This window comes from Mesoplodon bidens, assembly GCF_964165515.1.
Source record: "Mesoplodon bidens genome assembly, contig: HAP1_SCAFFOLD_1188, whole genome shotgun sequence".
NCBI lineage: Eukaryota > Metazoa > Chordata > Mammalia > Artiodactyla > Ziphiidae > Mesoplodon > Mesoplodon bidens.
The window spans coordinates 22,591-33,370 of NW_027672239.1; the positions used below are offsets into that span (position 1 = coordinate 22,591).

Here is a 10,780-nt window from a genome sequence, read left to right on the forward strand (position 1 = left end):
TGTGAGTTGTAATAAAAGTTGTTGACTTTATTCTGGCTCTGTCTTCCTTCTTCTGTCTTGAACAAAGAGACGCCGTGCCCATCAGGGCTGGCGTGGGGAACTGGACTGGACGTGCAGAGACCTCGGCTCTGGACCAAAGAGTACCCCCCCACCCCCCAAAACCCACGCACACGGAGCGTCTTAGCCCCTTAGGTTAAGTTGAGCTTCAGTTTCTCAGCTCCAAATGAAAGCCTCGCCCGATGACACAGGGCACTGGACACACAGAGGACACACTCCCTCTATTCCCCTTACGAGTAGGGATTGCAGAGAACGTTGTCCATTTCTCATTTTCCTTCTCTGGGGGCCCCTGCCAAACTCAGTCCTCGGTGATGAGAGCCTGGAAAAGTACCCAGAGGGGATGGAATCCCACACCCCTCTTGTTTGACTTCTACACGCGACTGGCGTCTAAAACACCCTGGAAAGACCTATTTGTATTTTCTGCCACAGTTTTAACCCTGGTCAGTAAAAAGAATCGCTGAGATAAAATAGAAAAGGACACTATATGTGACACCCATTTTTCCCTTCAACACGTCAAATCACCTTCATACGTGGAGGAGCAATTCTGAAAGCTGGACGCTTTCATATGCTGCACTTACATTGAAGGTGTGCCCGAGTCCTGGGAACGCTTCACAGACGCCCCACTGTGCGGACCACACACGCCTGGAGCAGCTCTGCCCCCTGCCTCCCCACAGGGAACATCAGTCTTGGCTTGCCCAGGGCTACTGACAGGACACTCGCCACCCGTGACAGCTCCCTGCAGGGCCTTGGCTCTGAATCTTCGCAAGTTCCTCCCTAGATCAGGCTGACATCTTCCCTTCCCTCAAATGCAGCCCGTGGCTACTTGACACCCCGATAGTGATTTGAATTTGGTGGGAATTTCCCAGCTGTTTCCCTGAGACTTGCTTTCAGAAGAAGGACCTCATGTGTTCCTCTGCAGAGTGATGGTGGTGCTGCAGTGCGGAGGGCCTGGTGCTGTTTATTAGCAAGAAGCGTGTGCTGAGGGAACAGGTAATATAGTTCAGGTGTTGCGCCCCCTGGCGGTCTGGGGAGGGAACTCCTAGTTGATGGGCACTCGGAGAGAAAGAGGAGACACGTGGCTCAGAAGTCAGGAGCAAGATTGCCCACAGGTGCCCTGTGTGAAGGGGGGCATTTCAGGAGCCGGCCCGTTCTGCGTGCGTGGGTGTTGGTGTCAGGCACTCGGGTTCACAGCCAGCATGCCACTTCCTGACCTGGCAAGTCACTGATACTCTCGGAGATTTCATTTCCTCCTTTCGCTAAAAAAGATTAATTTCAATGAGGGGGAATAAGCCAGATAGTGGCCTGGCTCCTAGCTCGGGCTTCCCGAACGGTGTCCTTTATGATCGCTCTCTCCACACTGACATTTGTGCACAGAGAATCCTTGAGCTCCCAACAAGCTCCTGGAGAAAGGCTCCCTGGTTTGCAAGCAAGCTCATGGTGAGGGCACAGATGGATAGGAACCTTGCTTATCCAGTGCCAGAGGGCGTGGGGATGTTCTCCAACAAGCCCCATGGACCGAGGCACCGCCACAGCATTTGCACAGACTCAGTGAACCTGCAAGGTCTGGAGTGAGGGTGCCAATTGCAGAGAGGTTAAGCAACTTACCCAAGGGCACACAGCCTATACTCAGAGGACTACGCCTACACTACAGCTGTCTCACCTCCCGGCCACAGGGTGCCGGTTATGACATCACTGGAGGCTGAATCCGGCCTCTCCTTTTTCAGGGCTGCAAGGGTCTTCAGAGACAGTCCAGCTGTGCTCCTGGCTGCAGAGGTGGGAGGCTGAAGCCCAGAGAGGTCACAGAGCTGTGCAGAGGGCTCTGACTGCCAGCTCAGGGCTTTCCCACCGCTGCCTCTGTGCCAGGTGTTCCGTGTTCTCACCTTTCATGGGATGACACGGTGTCCGGTTGGGCGGGGGGCTGCAGTCAGCCTGCAGGAGGGCCAGTCCCATCTGTGTCACATGTAGCCCTGTGACATAACCTCTCTCTGGCTCAGTCTCCTCTGCTCTAAAGGGCAAAATAATAGTGTCTGGCTCTCGGGACTACAGAATTGAATACACGCAAAGAAGGTCAGAACCTACCGGGCACTCAGTGAGTCATCCATCGGATCACCGATTCACTTATTTATCTCTTTATTTATTTGTTATCATTAGCCTAGGAGACATTGTCCTCCTTCCAGACACGCAAGCAAGGATGGTGTGTTTAGCTCTGTGCTCTGGGCCGTCCTCATCAACCCTGTGAGCCTGGGACCAGTTCCCCTGAGAGGGTTATCCGGCCTTCCCGCAAAGAGCCGTTGACACTACAGGTAGAAAGCCGTGAGTCACACAGTCGCCGTCCTCCTAACACATACAGAAGGATCCTGCCATTTCTGCTGTCACCTGCATCCGGATTTCCTTACCATTTTCTTTTCAGCGATTTTCCGAAATATGTTATGCCAAAAGAAACCTCTTGAACACTACTGAAGGAGAGAGTCAGAAGGCAGCCACAAAGTCATAAATCCATTCCTATTCCGTCACTCTGGTCGCCCCCAGGATTGAGCTGGACATGGCAGAGACGGGCTGAGGACACAGCTCTGGGCCAAAGGGGAGCTTTCTCACTGACTCCCTCTCTCAGCCGCGAAGCGACAAAAGCACAGAAGCAGGGCACCACTCCCCAGCACCGTGGGCCTGCCTCCGGAGCCTCCTTGTACTGTAGGTAGTTTGGCCTTTGGGAAACGGGCTCCTGACTAGGATCTCCCTTCCCGGTTGGTGTGACAGTTCAAAGAGCAAGAGTGATGAACAAGGCTTGGCCTGGACTCCACGGTGAGTAACTGTCGGGACTACTCAAAGGGAACTATCCACTTGTCTCGCTGCTTTGTTATTTAACGCCAGGTCTGCCTATCACCTACAATGACGCCGTCCCTGGGGAGCATCCCATGATTGGGGAACCTCCACCCTGGCGTGGGGTGGACCGGCTACAGTGAGGAGCCCCCCTGGAAAGTTGAGGCAAAGAAGCCCCCGCGGAAATGAGCCAGGATCCCTCCAGGAAAGGAAGACACAAGTGAGGACGACTAGCGGCTGAAGGCAATGTTCAGCGCGCTGCGGTTCCAGGAGATGGTACCGGAAACATGCTTCCAAAGGACCGTGGTGGGGACCGGGGCTGGCAACGCCTGGGGACACGTGGGCTGGGCGAAACGGTGCTGAGGGTCACATCCGCCTGCCGTCTCTGACACCGCTCCCCGGCTCCAGCCAAGCCAGGGACACGAGCGGGAGGCGGGGGCTGTTCTCAGGCTGCAGGAAACGGCGACCCGCAGGCCGGCGGCGCGGGGCCCGGGGCGGGGAAGACCGCAGGACGCGGGAGCTGGATTCCTGCACAACCCGCCAACAGGGTGGCTGCTCCCGTCGGGCACATTGGGAAGGGGCGGCCAGGGGGCTGGGACACCGCTTACCGCACGGCACCCGGTTCCTCCGCTCCAGCCGGCACCGAAGTGGAATCGTGCGCTCGGCCCCGCCTGTTGCTCACAGCCCGGCCCAGGGCGCTGAGGGCGCTGAGGGCGCTGCGGACGGCGCGGGCGCGGGCGCGGGCGTGGGCGCGGGCGCGGATCCGCGGGGCGCGTGCAAGGCGGGGGCGGGGCCTCTGCGCCCGGGCCGCCTCCTCGGCCTATAACTGAGCCCCCGGGCTCCTCGCTCCCACACGGCCCCCACCGGACCCGTGCAGCCGCTTCGCCCCTTGCTTTGGACCTCGGGCCTCACTTCTCCTCCAGATGGACCCCAAGTGCTCCTGCCCCACTGGTAAGGGAGCCCTGGCTTTGAGCCTTAGGATGCCCCCTTCCCAGGCACAGGACGACAAGGGAGGGTTTTGAGTTTGAGCTCAGGAGGACTCCTGTCACGGGTCCGGGGCTTTCTTGGTAGCCAGGCCCCTGGGAGCATGTCAGTCTCCCTTTGCCTCTCTGTTGACACTGAGGGCACGGAGGCTCCAGGCTGTCCTTCTTGAGGTCACCCAGCTGGTCAGGGGATTGCTAGACCGGGACCCAGTGTTTGGAGGAGGCCTCGGAGCTGCCAGGACTGGATGGGAGGAGGGGACACTGCCTCTTCGGGGTTCAGGCCATGGGCCCTGGCCCCCAGCCCCAGTCAGCCTGGGCTGGGTCTGGAGCCTGGGACCTTCCCTGTGGAGTCCCATCAGGAGGGGACCTACTCTCCTTGGACCAGAAGAGACGAGCTGGGGCTTCTCTATCCGCCTGAGTGGACACGAGCTCCCAGGACTGGGTCCTGACGGAGGAGGAGGGCTCAGGGAGGCATTGCTGACCGTCTGCTGTAGCTCCTGCATCCCTCTCCCTGCTCACTGCTGGCCTTTCCCTTCCTGGCAGGCGGCTCCTGCAGCTGCGCTGGCTCCTGCACCTGCAAGGCCTGCAGATGCACCTCCTGCAAGAAGAGTGAGTGTGCGGGGCCTTCTCTGGCAATGCGGGGTGTGGGCTGAGTGCGAGGAGGGAGCCCAGAGCTCAGCAGGCAGGAGCAGGAGAGAGACCAAACTTCCCGGCACCCCCCTCACCAGGAAGGGATTCCCAATCAGAGCTGGAATCACCTTCGACATGACCGAGACCCAGGCGCGCACTAGAGAACAGGGAGACTGAGGCCCAGACGGGTCACCAACCAACGACCTCAGACCTGTCACTAGAACTAGTCCTCCTGCCTCCTGAGGCACGCTTCTGAATCCTCCCAGGGACTGAAGCACTGTAGGGACATGAGCGAGCGAGCGACCGTGTGTGGCTTCTCGGACCTGGTGCAGCCCCTTCCTGTCGAAGCAGCCCAGAGCTTCCCTATCCCGAGCGGGAGCTACTCTGTGAGGGGTTTGCCTCCACTTTGATCCTGAGGACTTGGCTCACATCACTGGTGGTGCTGGGGGCTGGCTTTGTCTTGTCCCCAGAGGCCCTGCTCAGTGTCTCTCCAAGGCGCTGTGCCCTGTCCTGGGCACAGATGGGGCAGGCGACCTGAACCTAGTGCCTGAGAGCAATTCTCTCAGGACAGAGGACACCGTCGTAAACTCAGGGTCTGGGCCTGAGGGCGGCTGGGGCCAGGCCTGCTGTTGGGAAGGGTGGTTGCGGACAACGCGTGGTCCGACTGCACGCTGCCCTTGCCTCCCCAGGCTGCTGCTCCTGCTGCCCCGTGGGCTGCGCCAAGTGTGCCCAGGGCTGCGTCTGCAAAGGGGCCTCGGACAAGTGCAGCTGCTGTGCCTGATGTCGCGGAGAGCCTGCCCCAGGTGTCAACAGGGCAACCAGGACAAACCTGCATTTTACCGTTTTTCATACAAGCGGACCTGACGCTACATTCCTTTTTCTATGAAATATGTGAGTTGTAATAAAAGTTGTTGACTTTATTCTGGCTCTGTCTTCCTTCTTCTGTCTTGAACAAAGAGACGCCGTGCCCATCAGGGCTGGCGTGGGGAACTGGACTGGACGTGCAGAGACCTCGGCTCTGGACCAAAGAGTACCCCCCCACCCGCCAAAACCCACGCACACGGAGCGTCTTAGCCCCTTAGGTTAAGTTGAGCTTCAGTTTCTCAGCTCCAAATGAAAGCCTCGCCCGATGACATAGGGCACTGGACACACAGAGGACACGCTCCCTCTATTCCCCTTACGAGTAGGGATTGCAGAGAACGTTGTCCATTTCTCATTGTCCTTCTCTGGGGGCCCCTGCCAAACTCAGTCCTCGGTGATGAGAGCATGGAAAAGTACCCAGAGGGGATGGAATCCCACACCCCTCTTGTTTGACTTCTACACGCGACTGGCGTCTAAAACACCCTGGAAAGACCTATTTGTATTTTCTGCCACAGTTTTAACCCTGGTCAGTAAAAAGAATCGCTGAGATAAAATAGAAAAGGACACTATATGTGACACCCATTTTTCCCTTCAACACGTCAAATCACCTTCATACGTGGAGGAGCAATTCTGAAAGCTGGACGCTTTCATATGCTGCACTTACATTGAAGGTGTGCCCGAGTCCTGGGAACGCTTCACAGACGCCCCACTGTGCGGACCACACACGCCTGGAGCAGCTCTGCCCCCTGCCTCCCCACAGGGAACATCAGTCTTGGCTTGCCCAGGGCTACTGACAGGACACTCGCCACCCGTGACAGCTCCCTGCAGGGCCTTGGCTCTGAATCTTCGCAAGTTCCTCCCTAGATCAGGCTGACATCTTCCCTTCCCTCAAATGCAGCCCGTGGCTACTTGACACCCCGATAGTGATTTGAATTTGGTGGGAATTTCCCAGCTGTTTCCCTGAGACTTGCTTTCAGAAGAAGGACCTCATGTGTTCCTCTGCAGAGTGATGGTGGTGCTGCAGTGCGGAGGGCCTGGTGCTGTTTATTAGCAAGAAGCGTGTGCTGAGGGAACAGGTAATATAGTTCAGGTGTTGCGCCCCCTGGCGGTCTGGGGAGGGAACTCCTAGTTGATGGGCACTCGGAGAGAAAGAGGAGACACGTGGCTCAGAAGTCAGGAGCAAGATTGCCCACAGGTGCCCTGTGTGAAGGGGGGCATTTCAGGAGCCGGCCCGTTCTGCGTGCGTGGGTGTTGGTGTCAGGCACTCGGGTTCACAGCCAGCATGCCACTTCCTGACCTGGCAAGTCACTGATACTCTCGGAGATTTCATTTCCTCCTTTCGCTAAAAAAGATTAATTTCAATGAGGGGGAATAAGCCAGATAGTGGCCTGGCTCCTAGCTCGGGCTTCCCGAACGGTGCCCTTTATGATCGCTCTCTCCACACTGACATTTGTGCACAGAGAATCCTTGAGCTCCCAACAAGCTCCTGGAGAAAGGCTCCCTGGTTTGCAAGCAAGCTCATGGTGAGGGCACAGATGGATAGGAACCTTGCTTATCCAGTGCCAGAGGGCGTGGGGATGTTCTCCAACAAGCCCCATGGAACGAGGCACCGCCACAGCATTTGCACAGACTCAGTGAACCTGCAAGGTCTGGAGTGAGGGTGCCAATTGCAGAGAGGTTAAGCAACTTACCCAAGGGCACACAGCCTATACTCAGAGGACTACGCCTACACTACAGCTGTCTCACCTCCCGGCCACAGGGTGCCGGTTATGACATCACTGGAGGCTGAATCCGGCCTCTCCTTTTTCAGGGCTGCAAGGGTCTTCGGAGACAGTCCAGCTGTGCTCCTGGCTGCAGAGGTGGGAGGCTGAAGCCCAGAGAGGTCACAGAGCTGTGCAGAGGGCTCTGACTGCCAGCTCAGGGCTTTCCCACCGCTGCCTCTGTGCCAGGTGTTCCGTGTTCTCACCTTTCATGGGATGACATGGTGTCCGGTTGGGCGGGGGGCTGCAGTCAGCCTGCAGGAGGGCCAGTCCCATCTGTGTCACATGTAGCCCTGTGACATAACCTCTCTCTGGCTCAGTCTCCTCTGCTCTAAAGGGCAAAATAATAGTGTCTGGCTCTCGGGACTACAGAATTGAATACACGCAAAGAAGGTCAGAACCTACCGGGCACTCAGTGAGTCATCCATCGGATCACCGATTCACTTATTTATCTCTTTATTTATTTGTTATCATTAGCCTAGGAGACATTGTCCTCCTTCCAGACACGCAAGCAAGGATGGTGTGTTTAGCTCTGTGCTCTGGGCCGTCCTCATCAACCCTGTGAGCCTGGGACCAGTTCCCCTGAGAGGGTTATCCGGCCTTCCCGCAAAGAGCCGTTGACACTACAGGTAGAAAGCCGTGAGTCACACAGTCGCCGTCCTCCTAACACATACAGAAGGATCCTGCCATTTCTGCTGTCACCTGCATCCGGATTTCCTTACCATTTTCTTTTCAGCGATTTTCCGAAATATGTTATGCCAAAAGAAACCTCTTGAACACTACTGAAGGAGAGAGTCAGAAGGCAGCCACAAAGTCATAAATCCATTCCTATTCCGTCACTCTGGTCGCCCCCAGGATTGAGCTGGACATGGCAGAGACGGGCTGAGGACACAGCTCTGGGCCAAAGGGGAGCTTTCTCACTGACTCCCTCTCTCAGCCGCGAAGCGACAAAAGCACAGAAGCAGGGCACCACTCCCCAGCACCGTGGGCCTGCCTCCGGAGCCTCCTTGTACTGTAGGTAGTTTGGCCTTTGGGAAACGGGCTCCTGACTAGGATCTCCCTTCCCGGTTGGTGTGACAGTTCAAAGAGCAAGAGTGATGAACAAGGCTTGGCCTGGACTCCACGGTGAGTAACTGTCGGGACTACTCAAAGGGAACTATCCACTTGTCTCGCTGCTTTGTTATTTAACGCCAGGTCTGCCTATCACCTACAATGACGCCGTCCCTGGGGAGCATCCCATGATTGGGGAACCTCCACCCTGGCGTGGGGTGGACCGGCTACAGTGAGGAGCCCCCCTGGAAAGTTGAGGCAAAGAAGCCCCCGCGGAAATGAGCCAGGATCCCTCCAGGAAAGGAAGACACAAGTGAGGACGACTAGCGGCTGAAGGCAATGTTCAGCGCGCTGCGGTTCCAGGAGATGGTACCGGAAACATGCTTCCAAAGGACCGTGGTGGGGACCGGGGCTGGCAACGCCTGGGGACACGTGGGCTGGGCGAAACGGTGCTGAGGGTCACATCCGCCTGCCGTCTCTGACACCGCTCCCCGGCTCCAGCCAAGCCAGGGACACGAGCGGGAGGCGGGGGCTGTTCTCAGGCTGCAGGAAACGGCGACCCGCAGGCCGGCGGCGCGGGGCCCGGGGCGGGGAAGACCGCAGGACGCGGGAGCTGGATTCCTGCACAACCCGCCAACAGGGTGGCTGCTCCCGTCGGGCACATTGGGAAGGGGCGGCCAGGGGGCTGGGACACCGCTTACCGCACGGCACCCGGTTCCTCCGCTCCAGCCGGCACCGAAGTGGAATCGTGCGCTCGGCCCCGCCTGTTGCTCACAGCCCGGCCCAGGGCGCTGAGGGCGCTGAGGGCGCTGCGGACGGCGCGGGCGCGGGCGCGGGCGCGGGCGTGGGCGCGGGCGCGGGCGCGGATCCGCGGGGCGCGTGCAAGGCGGGGGCGGGGCCTCTGCGCCCGGGCCGCCTCCTCGGCCTATAACTGAGCCCCCGGGCTCCTCGCTCCCACACGGCCCCCACCGGACCCGTGCAGCCGCTTCGCCCCTTGCTTTGGACCTCGGGCCTCACTTCTCCTCCAGATGGACCCCAAGTGCTCCTGCCCCACTGGTAAGGGAGCCCTGGCTTTGAGCCTTAGGATGTCCCCTTCCCAGGCACAGGACGACAAGGGAGGGTTTTGAGTTTGAGCTCAGGAGGACTCCTGTCACGGGTCCGGGGCTTTCTTGGTAGCCAGGCCCCTGGGAGCATGTCAGTCTCCCTTTGCCTCTCTGTTGACACTGAGGGCACGGAGGCTCCAGGCTGTCCTTCTTGAGGTCACCCAGCTGGTCAGGGGATTGCTAGACCGGGACCCAGTGTTTGGAGGAGGCCTCGGAGCTGCCAGGACTGGATGGGAGGAGGGGACACTGCCTCTTCGGGGTTCAGGCCATGGGCCCTGGCCCCCAGCCCCAGTCAGCCTGGGCTGGGTCTGGAGCCTGGGACCTTCCCTGTGGAGTCCCATCAGGAGGGGACCTACTCTCCTTGGACCAGAAGAGACGAGCTGGGGCTTCTCTATCCGCCTGAGTGGACACGAGCTCCCAGGACTGGGTCCTGACGGAGGAGGAGGGCTCAGGGAGGCATTGCTGACCGTCTGCTGTAGCTCCTGCATCCCTCTCCCTGCTCACTGCTGGCCTTTCCCTTCCTGGCAGGCGGCTCCTGCAGCTGCGCTGGCTCCTGCACCTGCAAGGCCTGCAGATGCACCTCCTGCAAGAAGAGTGAGTGTGCGGGGCCTTCTCTGGCAATGCGGGGTGTGGGCTGAGTGCGAGGAGGGAGCCCAGAGCTCAGCAGGCAGGAGCAGGAGAGAGACCAAACTTCCCGGCACCCCCCTCACCAGGAAGGGATTCCCAATCAGAGCTGGAATCACCTTCGACATGACCGAGACCCAGGTGCGCACTAGAGAACAGGGAGACTGAGGCCCAGACGGGTCACCAACCAACGACCTCAGACCTGTCACTAGAACTAGTCCTCCTGCCTCCTGAGGCACGCTTCTGAATCCTCCCAGGGACTGAAGCACTGTAGGGACATGAGCGAGCGAGCGACCGTGTGTGGCTTCTCGGACCTGGTGCAGCCCCTTCCTGTCGAAGCAGCCCAGAGCCTCCCTATCCCGAGCGGGAGCTACTCTGTGAGGGGTTTGCCTCCACTTTGATCCTGAGGACGTGGCTCACATCACTGGTGGTGCTGGGGGCCGGCTTTGTCTTGTCCCCAGAGGCCCTGCTCACTGTCTGTCCAAGGCGCTGTGCCCTGTCCTGGGCACAGATGGGGCAGGCGACCTGAACCTAGTGTCTTGAGAGCAATTCTCTCAGGACAGAGGACACCGTCGTAAACTCAGGGTCTGGGCCTGAGGGCGGCTGGGGCCAGGCCTGGTGTTGGGAAGGGTGGTTGTGGACAACGCGTGGTCCGACTGCACGCTGCCCTTGCCTCCCCAGGCTGCTGCTCCTGCTGCCCCGTGGGCTGCGCCAAGTGTGCCCAGGGCTGCGTCTGCAAAGGGGCCTCGGACAAGTGCAGCTGCTGTGCCTGATGTCGCGGAGAGCCTGCCCCAGGTGTCAATGGAGGACCACGGGCCGACCTGTGTTTTTATACAACTCTGACTTGATTGCTACCTTCCCTTTCCTATGAAATATGTGAGTTGTAATAAAAGTT

At 58.9% G+C, this 10,780-nt stretch overlaps 2 protein-coding genes across 2 annotated transcripts; both read left to right on the forward strand.

The window, feature by feature from the left end:
• Positions 1 to 3,686: 3,686 nt before the first annotated feature.
• Positions 3,687 to 5,423, forward strand: LOC308610456 (metallothionein-1E-like). The gene is made up of 3 exons (XM_081259587.1): positions 3,687 to 3,825; positions 4,401 to 4,466; positions 5,177 to 5,423. The coding sequence occupies exons 1-3, from the start codon at positions 3,798 to 3,800 to the stop codon at positions 5,266 to 5,268; spliced, it is 186 nt and encodes a 61-aa protein (XP_081115713.1). The 5' UTR covers positions 3,687 to 3,797; the 3' UTR covers positions 5,269 to 5,423.
• Positions 5,424 to 9,075: 3,652 nt separating this feature from the next.
• LOC308610455 (metallothionein-1E-like) lies at positions 9,076 to 10,780 on the forward strand. Its single transcript, XM_081259586.1, has 3 exons — positions 9,076 to 9,214; positions 9,790 to 9,855; positions 10,567 to 10,780. Exons 1-3 carry the CDS (start codon positions 9,187 to 9,189, stop codon positions 10,656 to 10,658), a joined length of 186 nt encoding a protein of 61 aa, XP_081115712.1. The 5' UTR covers positions 9,076 to 9,186; the 3' UTR covers positions 10,659 to 10,780.